Source organism: Artibeus jamaicensis, unplaced genomic scaffold, assembly GCF_021234435.1.
Source record: "Artibeus jamaicensis isolate MK-2021 breed Jamaican fruit bat unplaced genomic scaffold, CSHL_Jam_final contig_585, whole genome shotgun sequence".
Lineage (NCBI taxonomy): Eukaryota > Metazoa > Chordata > Mammalia > Chiroptera > Phyllostomidae > Artibeus > Artibeus jamaicensis.
In genome coordinates, this window is record NW_026521894.1 from 3,780,199 (window position 1) to 3,799,798 (window position 19,600).

The 19,600-nt window shown below is 42.1% G+C and overlaps 1 protein-coding gene across 1 annotated transcript; it reads left to right on the forward strand.

Annotated features, from left to right (window-relative positions):
• The first annotated feature begins 625 nt into the window (after positions 1-625).
• Positions 626-10,704, forward strand: PLET1 (placenta expressed transcript 1). Its single transcript, XM_037154975.2, has 4 exons — positions 626-823; positions 5,125-5,326; positions 8,003-8,064; positions 10,251-10,704. Exons 1-4 carry the CDS (start codon positions 646-648, stop codon positions 10,463-10,465), a joined length of 657 nt encoding a protein of 218 aa, XP_037010870.2. The 5' UTR covers positions 626-645; the 3' UTR covers positions 10,466-10,704.
• Positions 10,705-19,600: the final 8,896 nt, after the last annotated feature.

Consider the following 19,600-nt stretch of genomic DNA (forward strand, 5'->3'; position numbering starts at 1 on the left):
ATTTTGACTCAACTCTACATTTTTTGTTTTCTTTCTTCTCACATGGTAAAATATTTCTGCCCTCTTTCTTCCTTCAGTGAGTAAATCAGAGATATGAAAAACATGTTTTCTGATTTTTAAAAAGTAGTTTCCTTGCTCTACAGTGCAAGATGGAAAAAGCTATTTCTTTCCAAGTGTAAATCCAGAAGCACAATGTTTTTAGTTCTATGCTAGTCACAAAATAAACTGGGATTGGAGACATGGTCAATTAAAGAGTGTGGGGAATGGATATGTAATATTCCAAGAAAAGATGGTTTTTATGCCTAAGTTTCCTACAGGGAGAAGAGTGGAGCTTATAAATGAGCCAGGCATATAATGATTACTCAACCCCTAATTTTACTTTGCCAGCATTAAGCCTTTCTCCACAGCATTCTTCAAATAGCAGGTACTAAGGTGAGTGAGATGCAGAATAAATCCATAATCAGTACATTCTCTTTCTTGAGCAAAATTGGAATTGATAAAGGATCATGGTAACAAATTTCAGAAGCCAGGGTGTGGTTACAGCAGAATTTGCATGTATGACCTAACCCAGAAACTCCAGCATATAAACTCTAGGTGAGATCTTCCCCAGCTCCAGATCAAGCATTGTCCGAACAGACCAAGATCATGGCAGTCCTTGGGTCCCTGCTGCCATCCCTGCGGCTGTTTCTGTGCCTCGGAATGCTGTTTATTTCTGCCAGCTCTGCAAATGACAGTGACAGATGCATGTCCTTCAGTGCTGTCGTCCCCACCACTGGCATCATGGCCAGTTCAGATGTTTACGAAGACAACAAGGTCTACACAAGTGAGTAGAAGCTATTCTCTCTATTGTCTTTTTTCTCTAAGGGGAGTTTACAAGAATTTCATAACATAGCTCTCCATCTCTGCTGTCATTGATACAAAATACACATTTTTGACCCAGATGGGCAGTGGGGACAGAAAGAATGAGAATATGGGAGAGAGTGGTTTGGGTGGAAACATTTCTGCATACTCCCTGTGCCAACCTGAGTGACAAGGAGTCATTAAATCCCCCCAGGCTAACTGAGACCCAGCAAGAGCACACCCACAGCAAGTCCTGACTTAAAATCGGCATATTTATTATCTTAAGGGATGATAATTGCATCACATTTTATAATCTTTTCACACCCATTTAATAAAACAGTGCCACTGTGGATGACTGTCTATTGCACAACTCCAGGAGGCATTGTTCGCATTTAGTACACAAGCAAAAAATCCAGTTTGCTGGACAGGGAAAGTATTGCTATCCTGTCTTCTACATAAGGAGCCTGAAGCTGAGAGAAGTTAAATGACTTGCTTGGGGTCTCACTGCTAGTAAGTGGCAGAACTGGCTCTTGAATCTTGTTCCTTTCATTCCTAATCAAGTTTTTCTTAAAGGCGCCTAGTAATATTTTATAAATATCTGTTTTGGTATCAGCTAAACCTACAAGTCAAGGCAAGTGCCTTCTCATTATTTTCACAACATTTAATATAGTAGCTTACATGTATAAATTCATTTAGTTCTCATAACAACCTATTAGGTAGAGACCACTGTCATTCTTATTTTGTAGATGAAAACACAGAAGTAGAAATGCTAGTGACTTGCTCAAGTCATGGAACTACTTAACTGGTAGAGCTGGGGTGGGGACCTGAGCAATCTATCTTCAGAGACTCTGCCCTTAACCACTACACTATATACCTCTCAATTATAGTAACCAGAGCTGATACTTATTAAGTGCTGAGTACTGTTCTAGGGGTCAATGCTATTTATTATCATCCCATTTTACAGATGACAACTGAGGCACAGGTAAGTCAAAGTTTTATCTAAGATCACTAGTAACATAACTAACATTTGAACCTAAATAATAGTCCAGCTTTGTTCGGCCAGGCTGTCCAGCTTCAGAGCTGTCCTCTTACATGCTGTGCTATCCTGCCTCTCTTAAAACTCTAACCAAGTTTTGCAGAGAGTGCCAGGGTGATAGCCATACCCATGGTCTGCAGATTCCAAGCTTTGGCAGGTAAATGACTATAGCCTGTCTTCACACACCCATGCCAGCTTATAGTTTGTTCTTTTTCTTTTATTTTCATGGGTACTGTCACTAAACGTCTCAATTATGATAAGGCTCACTGTGTCCTACTTGCTCAGACAGTGGATCTTGTCCTATAGGGCAGGGAGGATAATCTTGTAATTCAAGATGAAGATAAGGAGGACATATATGTGACCACGTATATGGGAAAGGACCTGGGGGGCCGGAGGGACTACTAAAAAGGAGATGATAAGAGCTCTGACTTAAGATACTTCCCAAGGTGAAGGATTTTGCTGTTGAAATGGAACAAACAGAAACCTACCTTGTGAAACTAGGGTAGAGGGTGCAGAGACGGAGGGGTGATGAGCTTTCTGAAAGCAGGAAGACAGGAGAAAATAGGAGTCAAAAGATGATTAGTAAGACAGGTTAAAAGGAAAGACCCCTTGAAAGGGAACGCGCTGGGTAAAAGGGAAATTGCAGCATTTCCAGAGGTAGTGGTGGAGCAGAGAAAAGGGGAAGGAAGAAATGATGCAATGTACTTCCCCCAACTTACCTGATTTCATCTCAGAATGTGCTACAGTTCTGCAATACACTGTAGGAATACTTTAAGTTGAGTCAAAACCCTGTGCCCACAAGAATTTGAAGTGCCAGATTCCACACCTATGATCACAAGACACTCTCTGTGATTTCCCTGTAGAGTGTCATTGCAGGACTCGGCTGAGCAGGGTGCTAACTTTTACAGAGACCAAGTAAATGCCCACACAAACTAACTTCTCCTTATTTTGATTTTGAAAATCTCTAAATATCAGGGTTTGTGTCAACATTGGTAAGTCATGTATAAATGGCTTAGCAGGTCCCGAGACAATTGCAGCTTAGGCAATATCTTACAACAGGTTCCCTGGGTCTGTCTTCATATCATTGAAAGAAACCCCTAATGCAATGACATTTATGTTAAGACTATACTAGGTCAGCATCTGCCTCCATTTTTTACTTCTGTGGACAAAAAAGACGTAACTTGTCTGTCTTTTTCCCCAAATGTTCAGCTTTAAGAGTATTTACTATACAATATTGGATGCACAACTTTTTTCAATTAGTAGTTATTTACTGCCCTCCAGGTACCCAGCACTGGGCTGGCCAGACACTCATGCAGATGAAACCACAGTACACAAGTAAGCCAAAATGTAATTAAGCACTCAGTAAAAAACGTGAAAAACGTAAATGTTTCAGGAGTGAGAGGAAAAGAAGGCTGAATTGACCCGGTGGTGGGTCATGAGCAGGATTTTGGAAAGTTAATGGGGATGAAATGTGCGATAAGAATGAAGTAAGGATTGCACACAGACAGCAAGACATGAACACAGACCAGGTCCAGGTCTTTGCCATGCCAGTGTGAGGTCAGTGTGCCTGCAGAACTGGAGGAAGGCTGGCTGCCCCTGGAGTGGGGCGCAAACAGCAGAGCGAGCTAGGTTACAAGGATCACAAAAGCTACATGCTGGGTACTGTAACTGACAGAAAAGAAGCAGAAATGTTTAGATGCTCTAGAAATAAGAGCACTTTAAAGATTTGGGAAAGGAGTGTCTGGATGGAAGTGTTACGTGTGGAAGTCTGATCTGGCTGCAGTCTGAAAGGAAGAGAGCATGGAGACCAGAAATCCAAATAAAACAGATGCCTAGGCGAGAAGAAAGAAGGACATGAGCCAGGGTGAGTGAGAGGAAGCAGAAGAAAGGACAGAAGCGAGAGCATGCCCAAGGAGAGCTGACAGGTTTGGTGACTACCCAGATGACAGCATCACTTGTCACAGTCCACCTCACCACCATGCACACATCCAGGACAAATGCCAGGTTCTCACCGAGCAAGTCAGGGCCCATGGGACCTGGCTCAGCCCACATTAATTGGCAATCACAAATAGAACAGAGAAGTGTTTTGTGCTAGAAATAATAACAATTGTAATTTATCTAACATCCACAATGTACTAAAGTCTTGGCATTGTTCTCTTTACTCCTTTCAAGATAAGGATCTCCAGGTGAAAAGGATCACATCACTATGTCCAGACCTAGAATTAGGCCTGGTGCAAAGTGGGCGTTCAATAAATATTTGTGAAGTGAATAATGAAGAATAAGGAAACTGAGGCTCAGAGGTCAACTGATTTGTTAAAGCTAGAATTCAGAACCAGGACTGCCTGATCCTATTGTGCTACATGATCCATGTTCTTTAGTTTGTGAAGGGGAAGTCTTTGAAGGAATTTTGGGAGTTTGAAAGTACCCTGGTACACACCTTAGCATCAAGGAATTCCTTCAACAGATATCTTTTAAGGAAGGAAATGAAATATTCTCTTGAAATTGTCTCCCAATTACATAATTATGAAACTACTAAATGGAAATAACAAGTGTCAGTGGAGTCCGCTGTGAGTATATGCCAGCTAGGTCACAAGAGCCTCAGCTGAATGAAGAAGGTTAGGGAACTCTAAGGGGTCATTTGACAGTTACCTGGATTAGGGCCCTAGGGGCTCAGAGGCACCCCTTCCCTCACCCTCAACAACAGAGACCGAAAGCTTCAGCATTTCTAAGACTAGGAAACAGGCTTAGCTTTAACTTGGCAATGACATTGCCAATTTTTAGGAAGCACTTCCCAGGGGGCCCATTTGACCCGTTCACATGCATCAACCCTTACTCTTCCAATATTCCACGGCCCCTGAAAGAAGGGGTACATTCATCCTCTTCATCTGACAGATGAGACCCAGGCTCAAGAGGTTAAGAGACAGCCTCGAGTCTCACCCCTGGTACATAGCAAAACCAGGACAAGAGAATGGGTTTCCTTTTATCTATCTTTTACTGTAGAAAGTTTAGAAAACACAAAAAAGCAGTAGGAAGAAAAGAAAAATCATCTGTAATCCCACTACCAAGAAATCATCGTAGTTAATATCTTGATAGCTTTCCTTCCAGACTTTTTCAACTTCCATAAAAGTGGGATCACACTATATGTACATGCTATTTGTAACTTTTTTTCACAGTTAATGTTGATTTCATGACCCTCATCCCTTCTTGCTACATAGGTGTCTGATTGTCTCCTTATCATTTCTTCCTAGTACTTGTTCCTGTGAGTTCCAGGACCCGTTCAGTGGTCCTGCGAGCACTGGACATGAATAACAACTCCATAGGCTTCTGGCACAGAGCAGACCTGGCCTGCAACAGCAGCGTCCTATACTTCCTCCAGGGCACACATGAAGGGTCCTTCCAGGCCAGTTGGACATCTCCTCCTTCCACAAACGTAACAACAGTTGAGATACAGTAAGAACCTATACATAGGATTTGGGCTTTTACAACTTCATATTGGGCTTATGCAGTTTTATACTGATCTTGGAAGACTCAAAATACAATCTAGATATGATATGGAGAATTCAATACGTACACTCCTCTTCTGCCTCACCATTTTTGGCCTTTTACCTATAGGAGTTTACATACACACACACACACACACACACACACACACACACATACCATGTATGTTCAACATAAACAGAAAGAATTGGTGTTAAAGAAAACACATACATACACTCATAATACATATATATGTGTGTGTGTATATAAAGATTTTATTCAGAACTATTGCAATAGAAGAAAAGAGACCTCAGTATAGAATCAGGCTCAATTATGAATATGACATGGGCAAGTGGAAATGTATAGCCAAGGAGCAGGGTGGGCGTCAGTGGAGGGAAAATAACTGAAAGGAAACATCAAGGACTGTAAGCGGGGTTAGGAATTTCTAGCCAAGCTGCCCTAACAGGATTATTGCTGAAGGGCATGCCAAGGTGATAAAATATCACCTGGGAGATGGTAGAAAATGAGGAACTCAATCAGACATTAAGGGTTATCAGAAGTTCTTGTTAGTTTTGACTGTTATGGCTCAGATGGTTGGTGTTGTTCTGAAAAGCAAGAAGTCACCTGTTCAATCCCCAGTCGAAGCACATACCTGGGCTGCAGGTTCAGTCCTAGGTCTGGGTGTGTATGTATGAGGGGCAACTGATCGATGTTTCTCTCTCCCTCCCCCCTCTCTAAAAATAAATAAAATCTTCAAAAAAATATTTAAAAAGAAGTTCTTGTTAAACTGACTGTTCTTGCTAAATCTGGATTTTACAAGCAGTGCACAGATGCCTAGGAGGAGGCTCCGAAGCTGAACCTCCTCCTGATTGAAGTTTGATCGAGCAAAGAATCTTTGTCACTGGGCACCCTATTTGTTTCAAATTCTCTATATTCAAACTGGAAAATCGTTTCTTAAAACATAGATTCCTTTTGGAAATAGCTTGCAAACAGAAAGTGTGATGACTGCATAATGATTGGCTTCCTAGCGTCACACCAAAAGGACACACTCTCATTTCAATGTGAGACCAACCAGGGGCTCACATTGCACTTTAACAAAACCTTCCTCCCAGCCAGGGATTTGTTACCAAGTTTACTTTAGAGACCAAATGTTGAGAGGTCCATAGAGTTTTGGCCTGTCATTTTGGGCTGAAAGCACAAGTCTGACCACCAGTCTCTGTCCACTGTGAACAACAACCGGGTCTCTGTGGACAGTGGTGGTGATGATGCGGACAAGCCATCCCACACTCACCTGCCACTCCCAGGGCCCGCTTGGACCTAGATGGCTCTCACAGAGAGACCTGCAAGAGCCGAGTCCAAAAGGAGCTGCTACAATCCAGCCTCACAACTACAGCAGTCTCTTCTAGGCCAGCCAAGGCTAATTACAGCAACAACTTCTCCTTTCATCTCTCCTCATTACAGCAACAAAAGATGAAAGACCAAGCAGGGACAATATGCACTAGAAACAGCACATTCCCACTGACAGTGTGGTCTCCAGACCTTCTTGACTCGCACCACACTTTGATGCACTGGCTTCTCTGCTTGTCTGCAATGTACACAAACAGCCTTGATCAGCAAGGCCAACAAGGAGAGGGGAGCAACACATGTGATGGGAGATAAAGAAAGCAGGGAACTCCTCTGTGCTGGTAGGGCACAAAAGTGGTATGAAGAGATGTCTGGCCATGAACTTGACAGTGAGGTTTGGTGAGGCAAGGCCATTACAGAAATGATTACTGAGGTTAAACATCCCATCCTCAGGATAGAATTTCCTAAACTCCCAGGTAAGTTCCATATCCCTGTTTTTACTCTCACACTTTCACTGCTTTGTCAGAGCACCTATCACCACTGTGATCAACTACACAATTTGTTAGTTGATTATTCACTTAAAATCTGTCTCTCTGGAGGGACTATAAATGCCACAAGGGTAAGACTATGCCTGTCCAGTTCACCACTGTCCCCTCAGCACTGAGCACAGTGATTGGCATGTTGTGCACTCTCATTAACTAACTGTTGAATGTATGAACAAGAGGCTGATATAATAATGGACCTACTTATATAAGAAAAACACACCAAATTCTACAGATCATTTAATGACTATTAAGCATCTACTGTGTGTCGGTCATTGTCGACGACAGAACCTGCTCTCAAGGTGCTGGCCTTCCAGCACAGGGAGAGGCTCATAGCAAGACAATGCTGTAGAGGGGCACGTCATCTGACCTGTGTGGATTAACGATTATAGGGAAAACGACATCACAGAGTTACTGTTCAATACGTGGCCAGATGTGGTCTGGAGGGATGCTACAGGCAGAGGGACTAGCTTGAACAAAGACCAGAGGTGGATACCAGCCTGTGGAGAATTCAGGGTGATGAAGTTGTCTGGGGCGGGGGATGGACATGATCTCCTCTGGAGCAAGATCAGGAGGATCTTAGTTAAGACAATATAGAGCGGACCAGTACTTAATGATCTGCTAATTGTGCTGTACAGAAAGTGAGCATAAAAGGACCTAAGAGGTTAGAAACCTCTGGGAAGGCAGAAATGTGAGCGGATCTTGTGCATTCCACAGCTGAGGTCCTCACCATTATCTCTCATTGATTTACCCTCCACAGAGCCTTTGCTGTCAATGTACAAAAAATGGCTACATTTTCTTCTCTGAAACTGAAGAAACAAGGTAAGTTTTTTTGTAGCCTGTTTACATATCTGACAGTGAACTCAATCAGCCTGGAAAGTTACTTTGTGGGTACCCAGGAAAAAGTCTTTTAGTCACACAATACCCAGATATCAGTTAAGCCTTCTAGTACCTTGAATCCTACTTAAGATTGGCTCAACCCCTTATCTTATGCCCGGTAGAAAAAGTCATCCCGAAGACTTCTGTCAATTTCTAGTGGCCTTATGTCCCCACAGTCACCTATGACTCCAGAGTGCTGCTTTCTCGGGAGCTATTTCTATTCAATGCCGCATAGACAGCAATATGAAAGTCAGCTCCCTCTTTAATTTCCATGGGCTTCCAACTCACATAAACCTTCGCAGGTATAGGAAAGAGGAGGCAGATTTGCACAAAGAAGAACCAACAGCATAAAAATACCAAAAATTGCATTCATTCTCAGAATGTCCTTCGGCCACTACCAACACCACCAGGAATTTGCCCTGGTCTTTCACAGGTGGTAGTCTTCAACTTCTGGAGCCCCTTGCCCTTCCTTTCTGCTCTCTGTCTTCTTCTTTGTCTCACCTATAGGGAGCTAAAACAAATTCAAGAAATTGAAGTTCAGAAAATATAGGTCAAGTTAGCCTAAGGTCACACCAAAGGTAAATAGAAAAACTAAGACTCAAATTCTACATCTTATATTTTCTACACTTTTCTTAGACTTACATCAAAACTATAAAGACGATCTTCTTTTAATAAAGTTTTTAAATACAAGGTTCAACCAACAACAAGAAACATTAACCTTTCTCAGTGTCTCAGTCCTCCTCAGGAGCTCCAAAACACTGCAATACATCTACTCCTGCCCATTCCCACCAGTCATACACTGCAAATGTGGTCAAAGGGGTATCTATTTTCATAAACAAATTTTAAAGTGATTATGCCTAATGAAACTATTACATAAAAGTCTTAACTGTTTCACTGGTGTTTTCCCCTCAGTGACAGGACTGTCAGGATGTTATTGTCTTCTTCAAGGTCACTTTCAGTATGAACAGGAGTATAAATGCTAAGAAAGGTGGGGGAAAGATCATTTCTAGTCAGGACTCCTTATCTCCATGCTAATCAAATCCAGTTGAAAAAAGGAAAATATAGTGGTTGTGTCAGACTTTCTGGTTCAGTGAGATGCCAGAGAAATGTCTGGGGAAATGTTAAATGAGATAAGGCAATGCCACAGACTTAAAGGCACCCTCCAAGCAGGCAAAGGAACCATGGGCCTAAGCAAGTTGCTGGACAATACCCTTCCTCATAGTCCCTTCCGTGGTCAACTCAGACCCTTGAAGGCATCACTGCCAAGCTCCAGTTTTTCCAGGATCAGATATCCCACCCTCCCACCACCCACTTCCCATTCCCCACACACAGTTGCAGGCTTGGCTTTCTCTGCTTCTCAGCAAAGGCGACCTCAGAGAACCAGCGTGTAGTCAGACACTGCACGGGAAAATGACCGGTGCCTCGGAAACCACAGAAAGAGATTCAGGGGTTTGCGCAGTGTCTCTTTTCACTTACTTTAAAGAAGTAGCCATCCTTAGGTCTGGCTGGAAACCAGTTTGTTTGTTTTTTTGTTTTAATCCTCACCTGAGGATATGTCTATTGATTTGAGAGGGAGAGAGACTGACAAACATCGAGGTAACAAACATTGATTAGTTGCCTCCCATAGTGACCAGACCAGGGATTGAACATGCAATCAGGCATGTGCCCTGACTGGAGGTTGAACCTACAACCTTTTGGTGTGAGACAATGCTTCAACCAACTGAGCAACCCAGCCAGGGTGGTAACTAATTCCTACAAGCTTTACACACAACCTTTGAAATCAGCCACAAAAAATAATTATGCCATTCACATCATATTGGCACTGATTCGTCTAATGCAATATTAAGGACACTTGAGGACGGACAACCAAGCCAACAGCAAATTCAGTAGTTACATAAGTATACATTCCTTCCCCTGTAGGACTGTGTAGACCTTAAGGGTAGAGAATGTTCTTCCTTGACATTCTGTTCCCCTGAGTTTTCCCCTCCTCTACAAACATTTGGCCCTTGCCACCTTCTCATTAAATTTTGTCCATGAATCCTGGCTCCAGTGTTCAGTCAGGTTAGCCTCATTTCTCTACTGCCTACCCACTACACACCAGAGGTTCTGATGCCATTTTTTTTCCTCAGCAATGACCACACCGTCAGAGTCCATGATCTCCACGACCAGGCCAACCACAACCCGAATCCTGACCACAACCCAAATCCCAACCACAACCCGAAACCTATATCCAACCTCAACTCCAACTGCAACCAAAAGCTTGGCCAACAGAATCTTCCTCAGCCCCATCACAGATGCCATTCAGATCCTGCTTGTCTTTCTCACCAGCAAACTCCTCTTCTAGAGGATACTAGAACAATTGTTCCTGCATCTACTGCATCCTCCTAAGCTCAAGTTCAAGCCAGGGCTCTGCCACGTGTGTGAATGAAGGCCTTGTGCTCTCAATGTACAACTCTACTGCCACTGCTTTGGACCAAAAAGGAGACTGGGTTGAGTAGCCAGTTCATTCACTGGTGAATCTGGGGCACACAGATATTCGACTGGATCTTTCAGGACACAAATAAGGCTTTCTGTAACCACTTAGACCTGGTCAGCGTATAACCTGGAATTCTGGCTCTAGTTTTAACATGTCGACAGCCAATTCCGTAGCCAATCTAAATTTCTGTTCATTGCCAGATGATTCCTCTATGTTCCTGAGTCTCTGTGGGAAGAATCTTTCCTCACTTTCAAGATGACTTGATTTCTGCCCAAACCCACGCAGGTTACAGAGCTTCTATGACTCACATGACTCAACAAGGAAAGGAAAAACCGTGCTCATGCTACTGGCAACACCAGTAGCATTTCTTGAAAGGCAAGAAAACAGGAATGTACCATGTCTGAGCAGCTAAAGAGAGGGAAAGATTATGGCATAAAGGCTTTGTTTTTTATGTCATACCAAATAAACTATATTTCAAATAAGAACAATGTGTTAAATTCAAATGTCCTTTAATAAGTGATTAATTTAAAATAGAAAGACTGTTATCTAATTTTATTCACTTGTGTGAGCATTAAAAAATAATAGATAGATGAGAGGATATATGTTTTCAAGGCCTGATCTATGGGTAAAATTTTCTCAATTTTAATATTCTTCAAGTGTAAACTGGTCATTTTTCACCAAACGGTGTTTTCCACTGAGAAATGGGCAAAATATTTATACTATTCATAATGCAATATAAAACCAAAAGAAAGCATGATATTGCCAGTAATAACCAACAAAGTTTTCTTTTAATAATTATGCTAAATTCTAAGATGCCAACAACCAGTGACTGGCCTTCCTTTAGGGGCGGTTTCTGTCAATTTCTTCTTTTCTTCTGTGAATAGGCCATACTTTCCTATTTAGTAGGTCATTTATTTTTAGCAGGACATTTTGAATATTGTAATGTAGTATCACTGGAAATCATATTCTCCCTTCTCTCCCTGATATGCTGTTGCTGCTTATTGAGTTGTCCATTTGTTTAGTGACTTTTCTAAACTATTTTTGCAAAGACTGCATTCTTGTTGTGCGGTCACTGAAGTCTCCTCTGTGTAACTGCAGCAGTTAGCCAGTGACCTGAAAGATTTTCTTAAATGTCAAAATTTGACAGCCCTTCTACCTATGCCTTGTCCGAGTAGATGTGAAGGGTTTTTTGGGTTTGTTTTGTTTTTAAGTTAGATTCTAGAGTTCTGAAAAGGGTGACTGACAGTTTCTGCCAGCTTGTTTGCCAGGTTGCTTCAGTGGAGGGACCAGTTCTTGGAGTTCCTTATTTTGCCATTTTCTGTGACATCACTCGGTAGCTAATGGTATCTGCCAAGCACTGTGATAAGCACTTTACATGTACTGTCACATTTCATCTCCACAACAACTCTTTGAGATACAGCCATTTACAGGTGAGGGCACTCAGGCAGAGAGAGAAATACTATCATTTTCCCAGAGTCACTCCGTAAGTATGAAGCTGAGCTTTGAAGAGAGGCCTGTTCCACTTCGAAGCCTGCACCCTTAACCAGGACAGCCTAAGGGTTCCCCAAGCAGCTGCAGCACCACCTGAGACCCCCCCAGAACAACTGGCTTTTGGCTCATGTGACAGGGAGAGGGTATAGGTGTGCCTTGCTGACACAAGCAGGCCGCACACTCCAGCAGCACTCCTCCATGGCCACTTCCCTGCCACCACCTCCCAGGTGACCAGCAGTGAGCCCTGCCCCAGCAAGCAAGGAACACGTTTCATCTCAGGTCAGTGTGGAAAGTGTGACAAATATCCAGCAAAGATACTCTCTGGAGCTGGGAAATTTTTAGACTCGAAGAAATCTGGGTGAATTCAGACAAGCAGTACAGAGGCGGCTGAGCGAGAGTGCTGTATTAGCAGGCAGGAAGCCCATTATATTCCAGTTCTGCTGCAAAGTACAAAGATAACCTTAAACAAATGCCTTTACATTCCTCTACCTCAGTCTTTTCATCTGTTAGGTGAGAGGTATCTCAGCCCTCTTTCAGGTCTCAGTTTTGATTTCTGTCATTGCTAGATGTAGCTCTAAACACCCAGTCAGAGATAGTAAATAGGTGTTATTTCAACACCACATCTGACTGACAGCGAACGCTAGGAGCAGTGTTGAGAAGGATCCTGAAGCAAGACCCAGGCTCAGAAATAGTGCTGTCCTCAACAAGTGATGTCTTCCTTGGGCTCAGGAGACAGGAATTCAAGCAGCACAGGTCCCAAGTATGTGCCATTCCTGGTCACTCTTTAAGCAGGGTGGGTAGCAGAGAAAGAGCAAAGGGCTGCAGAACCACATTCATTCTCTCTACTCTCAGGAATAGCTAATCCCGGTTCTCGTGTTTGTAATTAACCTCCTGATCCTAATAGGAAAGTACAATACACCAAAAGGGAAAAAATGCACACAGGCTACTACATGGAAGCCCACGAGCTCTAACCCCGTGCACAATAAAGAGATGAACAATACTCCCAGAGATGTCCATCACTCCCACTCCCTTGCCCAGCTTTGATCTCCTTGTGTTTTCTTGATTTCAGCCTCATGCTTTGTAAATTCAATACATTTTTATTCTATGACTGAAAAAGCAATTACCTACCCATTATAATGCATTATGAGAAACTACGAAAGAAAACTGATGTCTTGCAAATCCCATTACCTCAAAGATCTTTATAGGCCAGAAAGAGTCCCAACCTGGTCAATGATCGAAATACTGTAACACCAACCATTCAGAGCAGGGAAAACAATTCAGGAGGGGCAGAAGATTGAGACAGTATTTTATTTTCTGCCCATGTCCACATTATTATTCTGTAGGGTAAATGTTGAAAATATTAATAATTAAATAAAGCTTTATTATTTCATAAGAGTGATAGTTTGTAATTATCTTAAAGCATAAACTCTGAAGCTACACTGCCTGGATTCAACCTCGTTTAATTTTGTCCTTGCTCAGTTGTGAGACCTGAAACCAGTTACCTAACTTCTGTACACCTTGGTTTCTTCATCTGTAAAATAAGGAGTAAAACAGTAGCCACCTCACAGGTTGTCGTGTTGATATTAAATCAGTTAATATATATAAAGCACCTCAAACAGCACATGGCACAAAGTAAACACTATATAATTATTTAATGCCGATAAAAGCATCACAAGTGATACAATGATGTATAAGAAAACCAAGTGTTATAATAATTATGTTCCAGTAAAACAGTGTCCATAACAAGAACTAAAATTACTAATTTGTAACTACTACAAATGGCTAATGTGTGACTTCACAATCTTTCTCCCTCTACCCTTGAAGAGGGAGAAAACTTTACCTCCAGCCTTGAAGCTTCTTTTTGTTTCTGTTTTAATTTTTTTAATAGTTTATTTATTTTTAGAGAAAACGCTAGGGAGAGAGAGGGGGAAAGAAACATCAACTGTCGGCCTCCCACATGCCCCCAAATATGGACCTGGCCTACAACCCAGGCATGCGCCCTGACCAGGAATCGAACCAGTGAGCCTTAGGTTCGCAGGCCTGCACTCAATCCACTGAGCCACACCACCCAGGGCCCACCCATCAAGCTTGTAAGTACAAGGTACTGTAGCCTTCAGGGTCTGCTCCTAAGCTCTTTCTTTACCTAGAAAAAACTAAATACTGGGGAAAAGGTTTAAGTTATTCTACAGAATAAAAAATTTAATCTGGAGAGTGAAAATTAGAATTATTTTATTTTATTTTCAAAGATTTTATTTATTTACTTTTAGAGAGAGGGGAAGGGAGGGAGAAAGAGAGGGAAACACAAATGTGCAAGACATACATAAATTGGTTGCTTCTCACACACCTGCAAATGGGGACCTGGCCTACAACACAGGAATGTGCCCCGGCTGGGAATTGAACCAGTGACCTTTCGGTTCACAGATCAGCGGTCAATCCACTGAGCCACATCAGCCAGGGCATAGAATTATTTTACTTCTGATTGCTAAACTTTATTTCTTTGAAGGTGGCCCAGCAGTAAAACTAGGACATATGATCTATCCTTACCCTGCTTTGTGTAAGTTACATACATATAAATAGACAGAATGAAGTTAAATATATACACTTGATATAAGTATAAAATAGTTTAACATGTGCAAAAATATCTATTTGTCTATGCATACATATATAAACCTGTATTTAAAAATAGCTGTAGAACAGATGTTTCAGTCCAACAAACTCAAAAAGCCTTTGCCTTAAATAACTAAATATATAGACAAAGCACATTTAAAGAGCTTGGAGAAAAAATTTAAATCACTACTTTAATTGTTGAGCATGATTTTCTTTTTAAGACAAACAGACATAGGTTCAAGTCCCAGCTTTCCACTCACTGAGTGACTTTGAACAATGTAACTCCAGATTCCAGGTCAGTGAACCAGAGCTAACTCTTGCCTTAAGAACATGGTGACTAAGACACCAGACACACAGTGGCTGGCATAACATTAATTCATGATTCAACAAATGTCCAAAACCAGAAGTTAGTTAATTGCACAGACATCAATACAGTCTCAAATGTAGGTGGAATACATTATACCCCACAATCTGGTTAGGGTACATTTTTTCCTTTCCTAAATACAGTTCTCTCCTTCAGGAATAGAACCTTGACTTCCCCCAGTACTTTGGAAATTATTAAGTGTTATTATGGAAACAAATTAGGCTTTTGTTTGCTGAAAACACATACTGCCACAGATCTGCTTAGTTCTACATTCCAAAGGACCTCTGTTCCCAGAGGCCAAACAGGTGGCATGATAAGAAGCATCTTGACTTCTGGTCAAGATGGTGGCACAGATAAACATGGCTCACCTCCTTATACAACCACATCAAAAATGCAACTAAATTATAGAACCATCAGAAATTGAGTTGAATAGAAGTCTGACAACTACTGAATTAAAGAAACCACATCCATCAACACTGGTAGGAAGGGTGCAGATGCGAACAGGCTGGTCCCACATACACATGTGGTGGACAGCAATTTGGGAGGGATATTTAAGGAGTAAGGACTCCCAGCCCCACCCCAGGGTTCCCACCCAAGGATTCAATGCCAGGAAGGTAAGTCCCCATAACTTCTGGCTGCCAAAACCAGCAGGGATTGAGTCACTGGAAGAAAATTCTGGAGTCCCAAGCACGTTCTTTTAAAGAACCAACACTTACCAAAATCACCACCTCTGATGTCTAGCACCGGGGTCACAGCTTGAAAGGCACCAGTTGCATACAGGGACGAACTGGTGTCTGGCACCACAGCAAGAGCTGGGGGACAGCTTTATCCCAGACAGAGAGGTGGGTAGAGGCCATTTTCCCTTTTCTGAACCCTCCCCACACAAAGCCATAGAGCCAGCAGGCCACAGCTCAGACTTCATCAACCTGGCTTACACTGTTTGCCCTGCTCTGGAAATCCTGAAGCTCTGTTTCATTCACTATTGACAGTGGCTTTTCCGTATGAATGGATGGTTTGGCTCAAACTTCACAACTTCCTAAATCCTCTCAAACACGCAACAGCTGGCCTCAGTGATTCCCCCAACCCCTGTACCTCTTGCTAAGTGTCCACAAGCCCCATTCTAGCAGTGCCGGCCTAGGTTCACAGCTTGGCTGTGCCTGGGAATGCCCAACACAAGTAACAGCCATTACTTTATAGCTCAGGCAGTATGGCCCCTGGCAAAACACAGGTCAGGGCTAACCTTGGCCTTTAACACCCAGGAAACACCAGGCCCAATGCACCCAGTGGACAGCTACAGACCACATCAGAGCATCACCACTCTGCCCCTGCACAGCTGATCCTCCATGGAGGGTGGAAGTTAATGGTCAGTGGTCACAGCCAAACCTTGTAGCTAACTGGCCTGGGTTAATCCCTCCCATTGATATGCCAACAGCAACCAAGGCTCAACTACAAGAGGCAGGTGTACTCAGCCAACACAAAGGGCATACCTTGAGAACCCAGGACAGGGGATAGGGGAGACTGTGCCTCTGAACTACACAGGACACTTACTATATTAGGCTGTGCTACCAATGACAGGAAGTCATAGCAGCTATCTACCTAGTACATAGAAACAAATACAGGGAGGCTGCCAAACTGAGGAGATAAACAAACATGGCTCATATGAAAAAACAGATCAAAACTCCAGAAAAAGAACTGAACAAAGTGGAGATAAGCAACCTATCAGATGCAGAGTTCAAAACACTGGTTATAAAGATGCTCAAGGAACCTAGTGAGGACCTCAACGGCATAAAAAAGATCCAGTCAGAAATGAAGGACACATTAATTGAAATAAAGAACAATTAACAGGGAATGAACAGTAGAGTGAATGAAGCCAAGAATCAAATCAATGATTTGGAACATAAGAAAGCAAAAAAGAATCAATTATAACAACAGCAACAAAAAAGAATCAGAAATAAACAGGACAGTGTAAGCAGCCTCTGGGACAACTTCAAGCATTCCAACATTTGCATTATAGGGGTGCCAGAAAGAGAAGAGAAAGAGCAAGAAATTGGAATTATATCTGGGGAAATACAGGAAATGAAAAAAAAATGTAGGAAAGAAAATTCCCCTAATTTGGTAAAGGAAGCACAGAGCATCCCAAACCAGGTGAATCCAAAGAGGCCCACAAGACGACACATCACAATTAAAATTTCAAAGCTTAAGGACAAAGAGAGAATTTTAAAAGCAGCAAGAGAGAAGCAGTTAGTCACCTACAGGGGAGACCCCAAAAGACTTCCAACTGATTTCTCAAAAGAAACTTTGCAGGCCAGAAGGGACTGGCAAGAAATTTTCAAAGTCATGAAAAGCAAGGACCTATAGCCAAGATTGCTCTACCTAGCAAAGCTATCATTTAGAATCAAAGGACAGATAAAGAGCTTCCCAAACAAGAAAAAGCTAAAGGAGTTCATCGCCAAACCATTATTCTATGAAATATTAAAGAAACTTATTTAAGAAAAAGATCCAAAGTATGAACAATAAAATGGTAATAAATACCTATCAACAATTTAATCTAAAAAAAAAAACTAAGCAAACAAGAACACAGACAGAATCATGGATAAGGAAAGCATTTTGATGGTTGTTAGATGGAAGTGGGTATAGGGGAATGGGTGAAGAGGTGAGGGGATTAAGAAGTACAAATAGGTAGTTACAGAATAACCATGGGGACATAAAGTATGGTGTAGGAAATGGAGTAACCAAAGAACTTATGGACCCCATTGACATGAACAATGGTGTAGAGATTGCCTGAGGGAGTACAGGTGCTGGGACGAGGGGGGCAAAAGGGTATAAATTGGAACAACTATAACAGCATAATCAACAAAATATAATTTTTAAAAAAGAAGCATTCTCTGCAAGACAAGCTGAGGCCCTCCCTGGCTGAGTTAAACCTACTCCCCACAGGCTAAGACAACAATTATGAACCAACCTTGTCAATGAGCCCTGCGTCTGGGCTACTAACAAATTACAGTGTGGTCTTAAGGACTGCAGTTTACTGGAAGATCCCTGATTCAGAATTCTAGTTTATCTTTAGTTACATTAGTTGCTAGTTAGGAACTAAAATAAATTTTACCCAGAAATGGAAAATTTCCAGGACAACAGTTAGCCAGATTCACAGGTTTGGAGGAATACTTAGAGGATTTATTTTATTTTGTGGTTGTTATCTAAACTCAAGCACATAAATAACTAAACCCCTTTCTGAAGTATGTTTGAAAGTTTGGTATTAAATCTCAAAAAATGTTACCAAGCCAGGTTCAACAGTTCCTTAGAGATGGCAGGCACTGTCACTCATTCACTACCTAATTATTCAGCATCTGTTATGCAGCAGGCACTGAACTAAGTCCTGAGGCAAAAAGAATAAATAAGGTAGACAAGGCTCTGGCCCTCGTGAACTTGACATCCTTGTGGGTGGCACAGACAAACAGCAAATAAATATAATAAAAGAAATACATATCCAATTTTAAAAATGCAAGATAAGGGAGTATTTGGATATTATTGATAGAAAATAGCAGAGGGTTTCCACCTATACTGGGTAATCGAAAGGGCGACACTTAGGCTGGGATCTGAAGACTGATAGGTTTTATGAAGGGGTTGGGGTAGAGGACAGGGGCAGCATTCTAAACAGAAGAGCATGACAAGAGAAAAACTTTAAGATGTCCTATGTTAAATTATAGCAGACTAGAGGAAAAGACAAGGAAGATTAACCAGTGAACTAGAGCAGACCGAAACCAATAAGAGTACTCCCATTCCTGAATGTATGTTAAAATTCTGCATGAAGTTCCAGGAAGCTATCTAGAAAGATCAGCCTACCACCAACCACATCCTGCCTACGCATGAACCTTTTGTACTGTTGCCCACAACCCATCCAGAAGCATTGGATACTTTCCCCTCATGGACTATCCACTACCCCCAAACTTTCTCCCCTTCATCGTTTCCTGCCTGGTTTATCTCCAGCCAATGTAACTTCTTAAAAAAAACAACTTACTTCTTCCCCAAACTCACTGTATGAAAAAGGCCTATCAACTCTAGGATGGTGACGTGTCTGTAGTCTCCATCTTACCCTGCTGCTGCTGCTGCTGCTGCTGCTGCTGCTGCTGCTGCTGCTGGTTTAGACTGCATGCCCCAGGACCTGGTCCTTTTCTGGCTAGGAGGAGGCTCAATAAACCCCTTCTGTCAGGGCCACTTTCAGCCTTAAAGATTTTTGTTAACAGGCTGAAAATGCAAAGATCTTGAGAAAGGAAAGAAATTGATGTGCCTTAGGACCTGAGAAATGGCCAATGTCACCAAAACACAGTGAACAGCTTCAGGCTGGGGAGTAGAACGGTTCATACAGAGCTTGGCAGGCTAGTGGGAAGAGTTTGGATTGTATTTTAAAAGCAAGAGGAAGCTTTCAAGGAGTAACATGGTAGGGAGAGGAGTGTTGGTGACAGGAGTGCAGGAGAGAACCATAGGGAAAGCAGATCAGTTAAGAGGCCATGTGAGTAACCCAGGCAAGAAATGCTGGCAGT

Excerpts from the sequence above, each read along its gene's own strand:
- PLET1 (XM_037154975.2), top strand. The coding sequence starts at position 646 with ATGGCAGTCCTTGGGTCCCTGCTGCCATCCCTGCGGCTGTTTCTGTGC. Across the intron at positions 824-5,124 it reads AGACAACAAGGTCTACACAA|TACTTGTTCCTGTGAGTTCC; the intron begins GTGAGTAGAAGC and ends ATTTCTTCCTAG. Across the intron at positions 8,065-10,250 it reads TCTGAAACTGAAGAAACAAG|CAATGACCACACCGTCAGAG; the intron begins GTAAGTTTTTTT and ends TTTTTTCCTCAG.